Source organism: Anguilla anguilla, chromosome 11 (assembly GCF_013347855.1).
Source record: "Anguilla anguilla isolate fAngAng1 chromosome 11, fAngAng1.pri, whole genome shotgun sequence".
NCBI lineage: Eukaryota > Metazoa > Chordata > Actinopteri > Anguilliformes > Anguillidae > Anguilla > Anguilla anguilla.
Genome location: NC_049211.1, coordinates 28196975 through 28215147, shown reverse-complemented (window position 1 = coordinate 28215147; position 18173 = coordinate 28196975). Strand labels below are relative to the sequence as shown.

Sequence of the window (18173 nt, the reverse complement as noted above, 5' to 3'; positions counted from 1 at the left end):
GGACTTCACACGTATCTTAACTCATTTTTAAGCCCCAGTAAAATAAGCCATTCAATGCCACGATACAGTTCCCCTTGATTGTTGAACTCACAAATAAAAAACGTTAAATCATGCAAATGAATTTTTGTTTTTTTGCAAATGATTTGTTGAATTCTATTGAAAACAAGTACTAAGGGTCTTGGTTTTTTTTAAAAAATTTTTATAAAAATGATTACTTGTTGAACAGAATGTTTTTCTCTGAGCAATTGTGTTAGTTTAAAATAGGCTACATGTTTTTTTAGCTTAGGATACAGCTCATTACGTGTATTGTTTATTATACAGCTTTCTTTGCTACTGTTTATCAAGGGTGCGAGACCTTCTGGAGAGCACTGTCGCTGGAATAGCAATGCACTTGTTTGACATTTAATGTTTACCTTCGAACGTATTTCACATGGAAACACAATGACACGTCAGTTCTCCGGGAACTGGGCAAAAAAAGCTGTTGTGGCCCAGCCAAATGGGAAACCTGCACGTGCTGTGGGGGAATAGTTGCATGAACACATGTGTTCATACAGACCTAGGGGGAGCGCACCGGGATTTGCTGCTTGTGCAACGCAGGCAGGCTGCCAAGCCGGTGGGAAATCCAGACACTTTGCATACGGCTGGGGATGGGGCTATCCCAGGTTTAGCGATAAACTGATAAGACAAAGGGAATCCCCCTTTCCCCAGGGATTTAATCGTATTGCAACACAGTGACAACGACAGGGCGTGAGAAGCGTAGCCCAGCAGCACATGAAAATCATCTTACGATGTCCCACAGGCCTGACGGAAACACTTCGTTATACATGACGATACAATGCACGGATTCAGCACTTGGGTTTGGTCTAAATGCAGAACAAGCAACTAGGAAGCGCGCGTCTCGTCTGACGCTCGAAATTCAACATAGGTGATGCAAAACTGAAAATCCTGAAAATGAAATGCAAAACTGGGATCGAATTTAAGACTGATGCTCTGGCGGCCTCTTTAACAATTATTTGTGGCTGTGCGTTTACGTACTTGGAAGGTCACTTCCCCACAGGATTTGCATTAATCGCAGAAGTTAACCAAAAAAGGACACATTTTCGCTTCATTTTGTGATTCAATTCAAGGTGGCCTCTGAGCCTGGGTTTTTAAAAACATTTAAATTTGTTAATAAACATGGCACAGCTTATATTCAGAATATGTCAATGATCTGCAGGTCCGTCATATGCTCACACAATTTCACTCTTATTGAGTTCTAAGGTTCTTAACTGGATCCTTGAGGAGAAACGTATCTAGTTATGGATGTAATGTTAAACCGAAAGAGTCCTCGGCAAGAATGATTTTTATTATGACAGCGCTATGTATTTCAAATTGAAGTAACTGAGAAACAGTGGAAATGTACGAGAACAAGATGAAATCAGTAAATTGGAAAACAAGTCTATCAGAGCCAACACTTTTGAATTTGAATAACACCCCATTACAAAGACAGTATCTAAATATTTTCAGAATTGTTTAAAACCCAAACACAGATGCCTCACATACTTCTCAAAGGTTGCTTCCAGATTCTGGTTAACCCTAATGTATGATTTAACAAACAAGACTTTCTGTGATAAATTCTGGAACAAAATACCCCCCATCGCAAACCCAGAACCCAGCAACTGATTTTAATTTCGCAAGCTATTATCTGATTTGTCATCTTACCTATTCCAAGAGTGCTTACCTTGCACAGCAACCAAGGATGCTGGGCAATATTTCGGCACCGCAACTAAATATCACAGATGTCTTGACAGAAATTAATATTCACATGCCAAAAATATCCCTAGAGGCTGTTAGGATGAGCCTTTTATTTATTGCTGTTGTTGTTAATTCTGTTAATTATCTGTATAGAGCAAAAGCTGAAACATTACGGAAAAAACAGGAACACTTGAGTGCAGAGGCTTGCATATTGGTTATAATGTAATTGAGAAAAAAGATACAGTGATAACAGATTAAATGCTGTCACTATGTAATGTTTAAGAAGACAAAGAGGATATAATGTGTCAGAACTGACAAGCCAAAGGTCCACGGGGACATGGAATCTTAGGAAGACTCAAAATTACTTTGGGTATTTTGAGGCACAATGATAAGGCTGAAATATCAGTGGATGAGACCGGCACGATCCCGTGTGTACATTTTACTTTGGATACATGACTCCCAGGCAGACTTGACTGAACCAGAACTAATTACAATTTAGAGCCTGCTTAACAAACTTCCTCCTTGTTCCAACGACCCCTTCTTTACCATCTCTCTCCATCTCATTCTCTGTGCACTCCTGAGGAAAGCAGATGTGACAGTCCTGGCCTGCTTCGCACTGGCTTTAGATGGAAGTCCTGTGGCCACCATTCCGTGTCAGGTAAAAAAACAAGAGCCAGAGAAAAACCAAAAAAATAAGATTGAGCAAAACAAAAAAACACCCTCTGCATTGACTCCTCCTCTGCCCCAGGACTCCCAGCCAATCAGTGCTGTACTCGATGGTTGAGGGGGGTGGATGGCCAAAATGAGCCGCTCCTTGAATAAGGCTGGAGGAGCGAGAGGGGTAGGCCGGGGGCCAGTCGGAGGGTTCCAGGGAGAGGCCCGGGCCGGCTCGGGACAGGCTGGCGGGGCGTCGTGCCCTGGCACGCGAGCTTCGGCTCCTCCTCCTGGACACCGGAACCGTCCACGTGGGGCTCACCGGGGCCTGAGGCTGCGGTAGGAGGGCCTCCTGCTGCAGCCGCCGGGTCTGGGCACGCGTAGAGGAAGCGTGCTGCCCCGCCCTGGAAAGCACAGTGGGAGGAGTCCTGCCTGTCTGCCGGAGGGGTGGGGCCCGGCGTGGAACCGGGTGGGGCCCTGGGGAGGAGCAGAAGAGAAGATAGTTGACACCACAAAATAATGTTCACTGAGAGTGTCCCCATAGTGACAGGAATGTCACTCCTGAATAATCAAGCAAGTCTTAGAAGGGATCTGACTTTTCTTGGGTCTGAAATTATTCTCTCGCTAAAGTCGAGGGAGGTCCCCATAGCAACAGAGGTGTCCGAAATGGGACAAGCAATCTGTAAGGTAAAGAATGAGTAAAGGGCTTGACAGTGATCTTATTTAATGCATAAAGGCCAGTTCAGACCAAAGATTAACTATGCATCAAAACCATTTAGGAATGTTAGAGGAATCGCAGGAGCGTGCGCTGCCTCGTCTCAGAACGTCTAGTCGCAGGTAACGAGTTTTCGAAGGCAACATACATCAGTGCTATAGTTATGTTTTTCTAGCCAATCAGCATGCAGTTTACAAATGCAGTTATTTTGTTTAACAAATCAAAGTTTTGGTACAGCATCTGTGCAGTGGCAAAAAATAGCATAGGTCAGGTCAGGGAGAATTTATTTTGATATTGTTAAATGGGGCATCCATCTTACTCCAGCTTCCTCTACTGCCCAAGTGCGATTACAACAGTTTTTCTTAAAAAAAAAAAAAAAACATTAGCATAGGCTAAGGAAACTATGCAGAAATGACTGTGAGTCACAAGAGTGCAACAAACGTTGGATACCTTCTAGACAAGCCTGAATAATCGCCAAATACAAATTTTCAAACCCTAAAAACCCTACCAGAAGCAGAGGACTTTGGGTATGTCTTAAGCAAAAAAAGAGCTTTCTCACTCTTACAGCTCATGGCAAGAAAGAATATTCAGCAATAAATCCACATACTAGTGACATGTAGTCTGAAAATAAGTACTTCCGGGTTAAACCACAAAAAATCATCTCATGAGACAGTTGGGCTCTCACCTGTGACAATCAGCCCACTCTGCAAAGACGAATTTACCATAATTTACCATTTACTGAACTGAATAAAAACACAGTGAACTGTGTTTTTATTCAGTTCAGCTCAGGCACAGAGGAGAGCCTGTGATGTCATAGAACACCTGTGATGTCACAGAACTTCCCATCTATGAAAGCAAAGTATGTCAGCCGTAAACTCGGCATGTTGGATTCAGCGAAAAGCACACCAATTTCATCAAAAAATAACATTTAACATACACAATAACATTTAAAGTAAGATTTTAAAAATCATTGTTCACCTCCTGGTAAGGTTGAGGTAAAGGTTTTTCCCCACCTACAATGCCACCTGCTGGTGACTGTGGGCCACTCAACTAACACAAGTCAATATTTACACATTGATTTCCGTTGATCTGACTAACCCCTTAAGCTGCAAGGGGTGCACAATCTCAACAAAAAAACATATTCAATGTACAAAAATGCCAGCATACTCATGCATGCAAAGCACCGTTTATAAGGCATTAATACTGGATAAATCTAGGTCTGTTGTTAAAAGTATTGATATCAAAATGAGGCCAAGTTACAACAAACAATATTGTCTCTTGCTGAGATTGTCATTGTTATGTCCCCACGCGTGTGTACGTGTTTGTTTTGTTGTTTCTCCGTCTCTGTGTTTTTTCATTCTCCTCCTCATCGCATCCCTTCATCCAGGTGTTCCTCCTCCTGCCAGTCCTTCATCTAGGTGTCCGTCTGCTATTGGCTCTCTGCATGCCATTCACCATTCGAGCCCCGTTCCAGCACCCAACCCGAGACTGTGCGATGATTCAAAACCCTTCCGTTCTCTGTTGCTTCATGCCATACATCTGCAAATTGCTCGCTGTATTCTGTTGTAATCCGCTTGTCATTTGTTGTATTTGTATATTCCTTTGTGTGTGCTGGCAACCTTATTGTTTCACGTGTCCTCTACCCCTTGTTATCATTTGTTACTTAGTGTATTTGTCTGGGGAGAAGTGAACAGGTAAGACATACAGTTCATTTTATATCCACTGACACGTCTGTTTGCACGTAGGTAAATTGCTGTATGGACACACTAGGTTAGGGGCAGGTGCTACACCCTGTACTTTGTTTGATAGATAGAAATAGCGTAGAACAGTCAGTTAGGTTTTGGTTTTCATATGTATTTTTAGTAGTTAGGTTAGAGAGTATTATCCGATTAGGTTAGGCAGAGTTGAGTGTTTTGATTTTTACTCTGTTCGTTCCTTTTCCCCCTTATTATGGGTTACGTCTGTGCCCTTACTTGTACTTGTAAATATTGTAAATAGCTCTCCCTCACCTGTAAATAAAGGCACACCAGTTTTGCACTATTTATTGTTGTTTTGTTCTGTTCCCTTTCAACCAACCCACACCCAGACCTTATGTTACCTCCCTATATACCCCTAGACACACTGGGGTCGTAACAGTCATGCTGGACATGAGTGTGGGGGGAGAGGTCACATGTACTTACCGTTTTTCAGGTCTCATCTTCCTAGCACAGAACCTAGCAGTTTAAAATTGACTCGTTTACAAATTAGGTTGATAAGGATAAGACGTGCTCTTACTGCCCTCTAGTGTCCTTTTACTGCATAGCAAGGCCATCAAAGGAAGAGTTCTGAGGAGGGGTTTCCCCTTTGTATCCAGTGGATAATCAGCACTGCTCGCTGCCTGCAGGTACCCTGCAGTTTGGCTTGGCAGCGCCAGTCTCCACCCCACAGCACGGAAAGCAGATCCAGGGCCTCTTCAGGGAACTGTGTCAGGGCCAGCAGCCTGTTCAGCTCTTGTTCTGGGTAAAACCCACCGGTGCCACTGGGAGACCTGTGTCTTGAACGTCCCCCAAACGGCCGCCGCAGGCCCCAAAACCACGGAGTCGCTTCACTGCCTGTCCCCTCCTACCCTCTCCACTTCTTATGTACACTCCATAGTCACTGTCCCCTTCATTTCCCAGTCCCCTGCTTTCACGCTCATCATTTCTCCCTTGCTCAACCTTTTCCCAGCCATCTTGTCCTGCACTGGGCAATTTCCTCTTTCCTCTCCATCCCTCCATCCTCCTCAGCACCCTCTTGCTGACTGACAGGGGGCTCTGAATTCTGGGTGGGCTACTGAGCTCTTCAGCACTGCCCCACAGAGAAACAAATGTAGAGCACAGGCAAACCATAATATAGCTGGGTAATTCAGAAAACAGCACAGTCAACCCTGCATTTGCATTCGTTCACATCATATTCACATAGCTAGGGTTCATTGTGCAATGCCTAGTAATGAAGGCACTAATCAATTGGGGCTATGGTAACAACAGGAGAAATTTTTTCAGGAAAAGAAAAATCACAACAAAACGCACTAACAAAATAATACGTTGATGAATTGAAAACGTTATTAAAATGTGGTTAGTTTTTTTAAACGGACATTATGTAGCTAGACTACCTTGCTAATGAAAAATGCGATAAGAGCGGACTCCTCTTAAAACTGTGGTAAAATTGCCGACTGGCTGATGAAGGTCAGCTTCGTTCTGCGGTGGTGCAACTAGCCAGAGACAGTTCTATCACATCAAAGTCTCGGAGCAAGCCAATTCAGCTGAACTGCAAGAACAAGCTAGCGAACCTTCACTACTGTAGCTAAGCCGACGGGTAACATTCCATAAAATGCACAGCATGCGTCACAGACCTACGACCGCGCCTGACATTCTCATGATAAAAGGCTAGAGATTATAATATACTTCGCAATGTTATCATCATTGTAACTAGTTGCCATCTCACTACTAATGCTTTTTTACCCGTTTCTATTTTCTACTACCGTTCTACTTCTGTCCTTGACTCAGATCAATGACTAGCTTTTCTGCCCGTCCAATCTCCTCAACCATTTAGTTTTTCTGTTATCGTGGTCCAGGACCAGCTTGTTGTGAAGTGCGACACTTAAACAACTCAACCAGGGGCAGTTATTTTATAATAGATAATATGAAGTTACGTCCATATAAGGTTATACTTAAAATATATTTCATGATCAATTTAAACGCATTTACACAAAACTGAAACCTAATTTAGACCAGCATTTTTAGAGTAGCATCTTAACAGTAGAGAAGACACCATTACTGTGTAATTACCTGTGTATATTAAGTTCTTAATTTGGACCATTAACCGCTGATGCGACATTTTCTAAGACCTAAAAATAGGCCAAAGTGCAAAGAGCCTGAAATGCTCCTCTTTGAATATCACATGAACAAGTGGGCACATTAGAGGCCCACACCTGCTGTGAACATTTCATATTTTAGCATAACCATTTGTGGTCTACCAAAAAAATAATGTGGTTAATGAGTTTGATTTTTTTTTTTTTTTCTGAGAAAAATCTAATTCAATTCAAACTGTTAACTAGCCACTTACAAAACTTCACAAAAAGTGTACCTAATGCACAAAATCACATTTCCCAATTTACCCACAAATTAAATCTGAACACATTTATTTTATTTGTCTTTTTTTCACAAAAAGATAACCCAGAAGACACTGTAAACACTTAGAAATTATGTTTTTTGATTCATGGGCACCATATAAAATCTGACATACAACAAAAAACAAATCACTGTCCACATCCATCATATTCCAACAAAGAGAAGAAATGGTTACTATTTGACCCAATTTTACATAAGGACAAATCCCATATCTGACCCACAAAAAAAAAAAAAAAAGTTACACAAGACAATAATCAAAACGTGTTGTACTTGCGGAAGGTGACCATATATATCCACATTCTAAATGGAAAATAATATGGTAATAATCCTCAACCTATCACACTATGTAAAAACATACCAAAGAAAATCTTACGTGATAAAAAAATGACTAATGTGTCCACACAATCCCTGCAATCACATGCTTCCACCAACAAACATCCATTCAGTGTGCAAATTCTCATATGTAATGGAATATGAAATTTAAGCATCCGAGTTCCACCAGAGTGACTATTTTAATACTGCAGATTGTTCTGGAATTTTTTTTTTTTTTAATGCCCCCAGTTATAATCTTGGTTAGAATTGGTGGCCATTTCACATTTTATGAGGTACAAATCGCTAGAATGCTAATTCTGCCAGTCTAGTTTCTGTCAACCAATTGGGTCAAAGTATACAGTGGATCTGGCCATATGGTATGGACTGAACAATAATACTCAGCTTCTAACCACAGGTGCAGGATATCTGGGTCGTAACAGCATTGACCAATAAATTAAGATGAAAACCAATATGCCCCAGAGAGGCTCTGCATTTGATGCACCAAAGATGGCTACAAATTAAGCAGAAATGTCATGCTCATAAAGTAGCCCAATCAAAGTAATCTGAACCTCTTTTATATATTTTTAATGAATAATGTTTACCAGCCAAAAACCAAAAGCAAAGCTTCCACCATCCCTCCCTAGGACTTCCGTATTAGACATCCCTAGTTATAGCTGTAATACTGTGATTTACAAAAGGAGTGTTCTAGCATGCTGCACTCCCAGGCATCTGATAAGACACCTTCCTTAAAGATAATGGCAGATTAAGACACCTTCCTTAAAGATAATGGCAGATATCTATGGAAATATCAGCCTACATCATACCAACTATCCATGTTGAGAACTTTGGTTCGTCAGTTACAAAACATTAAAAACAATACAATTTAAAATACAACCGAAATAACTAGCACACAAGCCTATTATGAAATGCGCATAACCGATGAAGAATATCACTGCCTAAAAGCACACAAAGTGAAAAAAGCAAAAATGGGATTTTTGGCAGAATGGAACAAGGTTAGTGTCTAAATGCGGAATCTGAATCGTTTTATGTATGGTCCATATCTTGTTATCAGCGCACTGACTGTAATGGTTTTGCTGTAGGAAGAAGTTGTGGATAACAGGTGGATCAGAAGACCGGTGGTTTTAGGGCTTCAGAATCAGTTCACAGCATCGGTACAGTATTTGGTTTAAAGGCACTACACTTCAAGTCAGGTTACCAGTGATGTCACCATATTGTGTGCTTCACCGTAGAGTGGAGCTAATTGGCTGGATAAAAAATGATCTTTACTGATGGGTAAAGGTTTTCAAAATTAGACCAGCATTTGGACCATTAATACTGAGCAGAGCTATAAGTCCTCTAGCTGAAAGATTTACTTTGCTATGGCTTTTATCCCGAGTGTTAGCACCAGAACTGCATTATTAATACACGATTAATGGAAACATCACAGCTGACTTAACTTGAGCTGAACATTTTTTTTTTTTTTGGATTTCACACTCTACCTTCTAGTACAACAAGCAAACATTTACCAGTCAATGGCTGTAATCGAAGCATCCCAGCATGCACAAAATGGAAAATAAAGTGTAAGACCACTTAAATAAAAATGATCAGTCCACTATCATTCTAGAATTTTCCTCTTGAACCATTACATACACAGGGAAAGATATGGCACAATGAATACTGCTTGTGCTTTTCCAAAACGCAGTGAAACAAAAAAGTATGCATGGGTTCATTTTTAATGGTTGTACGATTATATTTTATCCTGCTGTCAAAAACCTTGTCTGGGTCCTGTCCCGAGTTAGACTCCAGCTTGCTCCTCTGCCAAAATCTGAAGACAGACAGGGCTGTAGCCACGCCCACTATGCTCAACCCAACCGAGCTCTGGGGGTGTGAAAGTAGGGCGAATTTTAGGCCTTGTCGTGTGCCTGCCTCCAATGACCCCACTCCCCCTCACATGTCTTTGTGGTTCCTGGACCACTCTTTAGGCTTCTCCCTCTGCTCCTCCTCCTCCTCGTCCTCCTCATCCTCGTCTGTGGCGAAGAGCTCGTCCTCGAAGAAGGACCCCCCCAGCCCGTATTCCTGCGCATGAATTGACACTTCATTCCCCATTAAGTGGGGTGAGCCTTCCATGAAGTCTGCGAACCTGGGAGGAAGCGGGAAAATGCCGTCGGTCGAAAAGCATCGATGGGCACCAAGCCCAACGTTACTCAGCTATGCAACTTTCAACTATGAGAATACAAGTTCATTTAGTCACGTTAGCCAGCTCCTGCTAACTGCATTCAACCAACCTCTTAGGAGACTGCAGCCTGGAGACGGTCTTCCAGGTATGGAAATCTGGGCTGCTGCAGTACTCCCGCAGCTCCTCCAGGGCACGCTGTGTCTCCTCTTCCCCCTGCCTCTGGTACTCCTCCACGGTGAGAAGGCGACGAGGCTCCAGCTTCCGGCACCATTTTGGTCTCAGCCTGCTGTGGTACAGTGCAATGTTAGCACTGAGCCTTCTATAATACAGAACAGTGTTAGCACAGAGCCTTCTGTAGTACAGAGCAATGTTAGCATACAGACTTCTATAATACAGAACAGTGTTAGCATACAGACTTCTATAATACAGAGCAATGTTAGCATACAGACTTCTATAATACAGAGCAATGTTAGCATACAGACTTCTATAATACAGAACAGTGTTAGCATAGAGCCTTCTATACTTATATACTTCTATCCACACACTCACCTGTACGCAGTCAGGCCCAGCTGGACGGGATACTCCAGATTCTTGGCGCAGAAGGCCGCCACGATGACAGCCAGCGCCACCTGCTGGACCTGGATGCCGGCATACACCAGCAGCAGACCAAATATCTGCAGCGTCCAGGACAGGATGTTAATGCTGCGCTCCTCCACCAGGGGGCCGTGGCGGTAGCACACCGCAAAGCTAACGAAGCCCACCACCGCTGTGTAGCCTGCAGTCAGACAGGGGCATTAGAAACCTGCGCATTAGATGGGCCACAACTCCCTTTAGAGAACACACACAAGATTTATATGTGCACAACAGCACCCTTTACTCTTACAAAGAAAGCATTGCAGGATGATACATGATCCAAAAAAACCAATGACTGATTCACAAAGGGTAATTTCTGAAGAAGGAGGATAAAATGGGACGTGGACCACTTGAGACCATATTGGAAATAAGTTAAAAACGTTAAAAAAGAAGTTAATAAAAGCATTAGAAACACTCGAGTCCAAGGATGCAAGTGGGCTTTTATCCAAAAATAAAAATCAATCAATCAATAAACCAATCAGTGACCCCACCTATGGCCAGGTGCCAGTGCTCCTTCAGAATGATCTGCAGGTTTCGGAACACCAGCTGGATGAGGTAGACCGAGAAGGACCAGCCCCCGACTATCAGCACGTAGAACGGGCTTCTCTGTGGAGGAAACGGTACATTTGTTTATTTATTTAATGTTTATTTGATAGGTAAAGATGCATTTAAACATAATATTGTACAACAAAAGTCCAGTGCAGTGCATCACAGCATTCATAGCATTAGCTATTTTAAAGGTTAGCCAACGTTCACTGATTCTTTGCCCATAGCTACGAATTAGTACGCTAAAGCACTTGCTCCTACAGACCAGCAGATCGATACTACGAATATTAATGTTTTATTTGGAAGCCTTAGACATATCAATAGCCATTTGGTGACAATTTAGGTTTTTTGAGCAAAGTATTCAAATGATGGAAAAAATAACCTAACAGTGACTGTAGGATTTTAGTCACAACAGATGTTCATCCAAAACACATGTCCCAAAACACATAAGAGTTAGCTTCTGTTACTGTACAAATAGCAGTAAGTCATGGATAGCACACATAGGGGCTGTGGCTGACTGGTGGAGGTAGGTTACCGTGTGAATGAGCCTCTCACCTTGGGCAGCAAGCGAGCCATGATGAAGATGAGGATGATGAGGGAGGCGATCATGCCCGTGCTCATTCCAGCTGAGTAATAGAACAGCTGACTCCTGTGGGAGGGTAGGAGAGCAGTGTCAGCTGAGTGTCCAAAACAAAATGCCCCTTTCCTAACAGCCCAGCCATGCATCTGAAACCAAGTGCCTGTTTGCCAACAGCCCAGCTGTGTGGCCAAAGCTAAGTGCCTGTTTGCCAACAGCCCAGCTGTGTGGCCAAAGCTAAGTGCCTGTTTGCCAACAGCCCAGCTGTGTGGCCAAAGCTAAGTGCCTGTTTGCCAACAGCCCAGCTGTGTGGCCAAAGCTAAGTGCCTGTTCGCCAACAGCACAACTGTGTGGCCAGAGCTAAGTGCCTGTTTACCAACAGCCCAGCTGTGTGGCCAAAGCTAAGTGCCTGTTTGCCAACAGCCCAGCTGTGTGGCCAGAGCTAAGTGCCTGTTTGCCAACAGCCCAGCTGTGTGGCCAGAGCTAAGTGCCTGTTTGCCAACAGCCCAGCTGTGTGGCCAGAGCTAAGTGCCTGTTTGCCAACAGCCCAGCTGTGTGGCCAAAGCTAAGTGCCTGTTTGCCAACAGCCCAGCTGTGTGGCCAAAGCTAAGTGCCTGTTTGCCAACAGCCCAGCTGTGTGGCCAAAGCTAAGTGCCTGTTTGCCAACAGCCCAGCTGTGTGGCCAAAGCTAAGTGCCTGTTTGCCAACAGCCCAGCTGTGTGGCCAAAGCTAAGTGCCTGTTTGCCAACAGCACAACTGTGTGGCCAAAGCTAAATGAATGTTTGCCAACAGCCCAGCTGTGTGGCCAAAGCTAAGTGCCTGTTTGCCAACAGCACAACTGTGTGGCCAAAGCTAAGTGTCCGTTTGCAAACAAAACAGTTATAAATACAACTTAGGGAAATAGCATTATTCATCTCCTCTAAGGGTTTTGGCGTAAATTATCCAAAATGACTTCTGTACTGAACTGCTAGAAAAAGGTCCATACACAAATCCAGGGCAGTACCAGGATTTCTGCCCTTTCATTACTTAATTCAACTGCTATGTGAGATTTTACTGCCGGCTTTAAATGGAGGTGTTGCTCCACACGTTATCATGACGCAACAGCAGGTCACACATGGTGAATCAAACTACTAATGGTTAGTGACGCCAATGGCATTTTTCAAACTTTGCCTTGTGAATGTAACAATTAGTAATAATCTCCCATACAAGATAATGCCAATGCCCCACACAGAAAAATTGGCAGGACAATAAATATTTGGATAAACCTCTCCCAACATCAGAAGAAAATATGAAAATTTCTCAAACCCTTCTATATTTAAGGAGAAGCATGCCTTTGTACATACTCCGGTGTGTGACTAGCTCAAAAAATTCAAATTCAAAGGAATAAAACAGTCCAAAAGATCGGGCTATAGGACGGTAACACAAGACAACATGGACTCAAAACACTTAGACGCTCCATTACCTGCTAAGTGTGTCAGCATAGAGGAACAGCAGCAATCCAGACGCAAACACCAGGAACAGGTAAATGTCGAAATCTTAGGAAGAAAATATCATTAATAACAGCTGAATAAGGCGTAATCAGAAAGAATGCACATTCAAATGTGACAGAGTATGCCATCGCTCTCAAGACAACATGTGAGTAATCAGACAACTGATCAGTGTGAATGGCTTTCATATTCTTCTTGGAACTGTTTTCGGAAGCACTAAAGCCACTTACAAGCTCACACTTAAAACAGCCAGCAGCTCTCAAAGGGCCTTGGGGACCCCTGTGTATGCTGGCTTTTGTTACAGCCAATCCCTTGCTCAATTAAGACAACACATGCAATTAGGTTCTTTCATAATTTCCTTTCCTTAAAACTTATTAACGCAATGCAGGTTTGGCTCATTATCATTTGCTTTGCCTTTGAATTCTTCATTATCTACTAAATGGTTCGTTTTAGTGGCCACTGGCCAGGTGGCCACGCTAACCAATTAGGAGCCAATTCATTCACCTCCATCTTTAATTCAACCAGTTAATTTTTTTTAACCTCTAAATGTAATCCCTTGCATCACACTACAATAAGCACAAGGTGAATGTGGAACTGTTATTCTTCATGAAATGCATAGCAAAAATGAATAGTGTGTGTGTGTGGGGGGGGTCTAAAAAATGTGTGTGGGGGGGCGGGGGGGGGGGGGTCTAAAAAATCCCACTCGTTCACTCACGGTGCGCGAGCCTGACGGTGTACTTGGCCCTGGAGTCGGCCGGGTCGACCCGGAAGCAGGTCTTCGTGCTGAACAGGCCCACGTCCACGACGGTCTCGTTGGAGTGCTCCCGCATGAAGTATTGCACCAGGGTCCACATGCTGAAGTGCTCCAGCTCCTGCAGCTCCTCCTCGTCCTGCACCACCGTCACCTTCAGCTCCCTGGAGCTGTGCACCTGGATCTGCGCCCGGGGAGCGAGGGAGACCCCTCAGTCAGACTCACTGCCCACTACGTGCATCCAGAGATGCCTATCCGCGTCAGACCTGGGTCAAAGACCTATTTGTTTCGGATTCAAATACTTTTCTGCACTTTACTGACCTTGTCTGGTGTATTGGATCCAATGAAATACTCTCAAAGTGTTCAAACCCCGCCTTCTGGTCGTATTGTCAGGCACAATTACATCAGGCAAGATCAACAGAATACAGAAAAGCATTTGAATCCAAAACAAATATGTATTTGACCCAGGTTTGGTTCGTGTCTAACGTCTTCATAGGGAGGGGGTGGACAAATCGGTAGCCCGGACGCCAGGCGCCGTCGCATTTCTGCCCGTAACTGCCAAACTGCGTCGTGCAAAAAGCCCGCGGGACTCCCGCTAATCTCTCTCGGCTCGAGACGAACGCCGTATCGGCTGAGATTGCCATCAGTTCCTGTCGGGTGACCTTCAGCCGGTTCTGCCTTGATTAGATGTGTAGGCGGGCGCTGCTGACTGCGCAAAGTGCTTATTAGCTTTTCGACAGCAGGCCAGACCTAGAAGCTCCAGAGCTCCCAGTCTTAATTAACGTTAGCTCAAGACACGCCAGCAGTAGTTTGTGCCCGTGGTGCGAGGATTTCCCTCGGTGAAGCCAAGAAAATGATTATAATTAGCATTAAGGCAAGAGACAACATATTAGGGAAATACGTCACTGCATTAACATTTTTAAACTGTGCCAATCGCCTGGACTAATATCTCTCAGCCAATTCATTCCCGATATGGCGCTAGCTAGTATTTTAAAAAAATCAAATGGAATGTTTTTTAGGCAGTTCTCCAAACCAGACCTGGGCCAAATACGTTTTTGTTTCAAATTCAAATACTTTTCTATGCTTTACTGATCTTGTCTGGTGTGTTGGAACCAATGAAATACTCTCAAAAGGTGCAAACCCCGCCTTCTGGTCATATTGGCAGGTTCAATTGCACCAGGAAAGATCAAAAGAGCACAGAAAATAATTTGAATCCAAAACAAATCCATATTTGACCCAGGTCTGCTCCGAACCTTTACTTTAGATAACGTCATCTAGCTAATTTGTCTATCTTACAATGTAGGCCTACCTTGACAAGTGGAATCGCTCTTGTAGGAACAATGTTTGTTCTTTTAATTTGATGGAAATTCTTGCAAAGGAATTTGCAAACCAGCTGGCTTCTCACTAACCCAGGGAGAGACCCCAACAGTGCACTGTGAACAATGCAGTGCAGCATAGCAGCAAGAAAGCTAAAATGATTAAAATTGTATTTAGTTTTCAATACCAAGAGACTAGCAGATTATATTTGTGTCTTCTTTCATTGTGCATCTTCATCTGCGTTTATTATGTATTAAAATCATGTCCAAAATCAAATACATCTCTGTCATGTAAGCTACTGAAAAAGCTTATTTTGAAGAAGTTCCTATGTATTCTCATCCTCATCATTTATTGAACATTCATTCCAATCTAGTGAAAATATATCAGACAGGAAGCTCCATTCTGTCTAAGGGTAAGTGCCGTTAAGTAAACCCAGGCGTGATCTGCACGTGTACAATCTGGAAGGAGACGGTGCTCCCCACTCTGTAGCTGTATCCCATCTAAACGTAAAAGGAGCATGAAGGAGGACGATTCATTCGCTCCTGCACATAGAGCCTCGATAATAAGCCAAATGTTACTGAACAACAAGCAGATGAAGAAGAACCTTCCAAGACTCCATGTGGCATCATCACTAATGATCCGTACAAAAAAATCTCTCTTGGAATGCGGCTTCAAGTCTTCAAGTCACATGACAACTAAGTCTTAGATAAGTCTTCAGAGGCCATAGGGTTTGAACTGTAGCGCAAAGAACCATTACACCTTACCGTGAGCCAAACTCACATGATGCAATGGGTCTTTCAGAGTTTTTCATTTCTTCAGTTTTTGTGTGGGGGTGGCTTTTGCTTTGTGGTTAGCGAATAATTGTTTAAAATGGGTTACATACATTCTCTATGCGTGCTGCCGTTTTTCAATATTCATTCTCTTCTACCTGAATCCGTGTCCAGGTCTCCCTCCATCCTGGCACCAGGTGATTGTGGTAACAGAAGTGCTGTGGTCCGGACTCCTGGTATTCCTTCCCTTCTTTTATGGGGGTTATAGGCAATATAGCTGCAAAATACCGAGCAAAATCAGATGGCTGCATAAGATAAATTGAAAGCACGGTCAAAACAAATGGTAGACTGTTGACAAACTGACCTTACGCTGGTGGCCACACAGACATACAAGCACCAGATTTTTCCAGTGAAGAAACTGTTTGGGGAGTTTGTTTGGTGATCATTCAAAAAATGAGCTGCGTGTGATGCATTCACTGTGGGCAGCACCAAATAAAAGCTTAATTTAAACATAACCTAAACGTGCACATTTATTCAGTCAAAAACCATGGTCTATGGGGTCTCTCAAAACGTAATAGATAGCTATGACAGGGCCAGAACTAATTTTTAAAAAGTAAACGACAGGAATTTAACGACCACACATGGTTGTAAGCGAACTACCCTGTACACAACTAAGGTAGCTCAGGAAATCGGGCACGTTAGCTCGGGGGGTCTCAAGGCTAATAAGATGGAAGGAATCAGAGGACAAAAAGGTAAACGGAAGAAATAATATTTAGTGTAGCTATATATTCACACGTTCCATAAATTATACTATATATATATATATATATTATACTTTCAGATAAAAACAAGTTTCAGGTTTACACATCATTATTGTGATCACTCGAGTAATTAGCCTAACAGTTACATGTTTATATTGTTCAAACTAGCTACACTACATCACGTCTTCGACAGATTGCGTTAACGTAAGATTATGTAGTGACAGCACAACTGTAGGTTGGGTCGTGGGTCGAAAAGGTAATAACCATTATTGAACAGGGTTCTGGCCATAGACTGTAGGTTCTGACAGCCACGTGATGGTCTCTCACTTGAGATTGAAGTTTAGGTACCACTGAGGTAGCTAGGTGGCAAGCTAACGAGATAAAGCGTGGCTATAATATAACAGGTTATGACATAATAGTTATGTTAGCAACAGCCATTTGTAACTGACCGACACATTTAGCCACCCGTAACTTTATTGTTAGTAACAGAAGTTATACTAGTAAACAAGAATTAGGTATGGTTCACTGGCTGACTGGACATGCTGGCTAGCGGGCTTGCTAAATAGGCTAGCTAACATGTCATTACATCGTAGCCTAACATCATAATTACTAGTATTTGAAAGCGTATTTCATACCTGAGGTTTGTTCTATTAGTAGAAGCAAATGCAACACAAAAGACAGTATAATTACTGTCGTTCTTGAATTTTTGCAATTAAATCCAATTCTTCGTTTCATGTGTCGCGCCATGACAGTAATGATGCACATACTAACTCCTGCTTATTTCGCTTAGCAACCGAATGAGTGACAGATCAGTAGCGTATCACAGATGAGCGTCTCCCACGGCTCTATAAAAGTTTAATCCAATGAAAGATCGGCCTTAGATAATTAACCAATCGTTGAAATGTTTATTCGTATTACAACATTCGATTGGTGAAAATACTGTGAAGTTATACTAACCTATGTAGAAATGTACCAATTACATTATTCAAAGTAAAAATTTGAAATATCCCTTTGAGAGGGTTTCGATTCACACTAACTTGCAACAGTTTCTACCTTGCACCAAAAGCACAGCTTCGCCGTTGTGCGTGACCTTTTGTTGCAGCATCTGCAACGACAAATTGCAATTTAGGCCATGCGCTGCCACCAGTTTAACTGCGTCGTTTAGGCCGAAATTCAATATGACTGGCTGTTGGTTTTAAGTTAACTTCTCTCACCTGTAAGCGTTACTCAGGACAATTTTCTTGGACGTATTGTGTCAGCGGCGGTCAGTTCTGTTAATATTTCTAGCTGAAATAACTAACAGGCGTAACAGAAAAAGCAAATATCTAGTTGACGTCTATTCTTCATATGCATAGGTAGCAAAAATATTTGACGAACCACCAGCCCTGCTTTTGTAAGTTTCTGGAACGGCGTATGTGATCGAAAATTCACGAATGCTATCGGGCAAACGTCAGAATAGCACAATACAATAGGAATGTCTGCTTTCTGTGCAACTCTTAATGCAACTGTTCTGCATCTCTTTTGAGACTGTGCGTAAAGATTTTCTCAAATGATTTAATCTTAATTGTTAACTGCACTTTTTTTCACTTCCC

General features: G+C 42.7%; 1 protein-coding gene across 3 annotated transcripts; it reads right to left on the bottom strand.

The window, feature by feature from the left end:
* Nucleotides 1-7245: 7245 nt before the first annotated feature.
* nemp1 (nuclear envelope integral membrane protein 1) lies at nt 7246-17388 on the bottom strand. 3 transcript variants are annotated; one of them, XM_035383606.1, is made up of 9 exons: nt 17217-17388; nt 15979-16097; nt 13698-13917; nt 12958-13030; nt 11474-11567; nt 10864-10978; nt 10289-10514; nt 9849-10058; nt 7246-9703 (listed from the first exon to the last, which is right to left on the bottom strand). In XM_035383606.1, the coding sequence occupies exons 1-9, from the start codon at nt 17344-17346 to the stop codon at nt 9511-9513; spliced, it is 1380 nt and encodes a 459-aa protein (XP_035239497.1). In that variant the 5' UTR covers nt 17347-17388; the 3' UTR covers nt 7246-9510. The 3 variants fall into 3 exon arrangements, with proteins under 3 accessions (XP_035239497.1, XP_035239499.1, XP_035239500.1); XM_035383608.1 differs by having other exon boundaries at nt 9849-10025; XM_035383609.1 differs by having other exon boundaries at nt 9849-10022.
* Between the last annotated feature and the right edge of the window lie 785 nt (nt 17389-18173).

Coding starts and splice junctions, on each gene's coding strand:
- nemp1 (XM_035383606.1), bottom strand. CDS start 17,346: ATGTGCATCATTACTGTCATGGCGCGACACATGAAACGAAGAATTGGA. Junction 13,918..15,978: donor AGACCTGGACACGGATTCAG/GTAGAAGAGAAT, acceptor CCCCGGGCGCAG/ATCCAGGTGCACAGCTCCAG. Junction 10,979..11,473: donor TGGCTCGCTTGCTGCCCAAG/GTGAGAGGCTCA, acceptor TTTCCTCCACAG/AGAAGCCCGTTCTACGTGCT.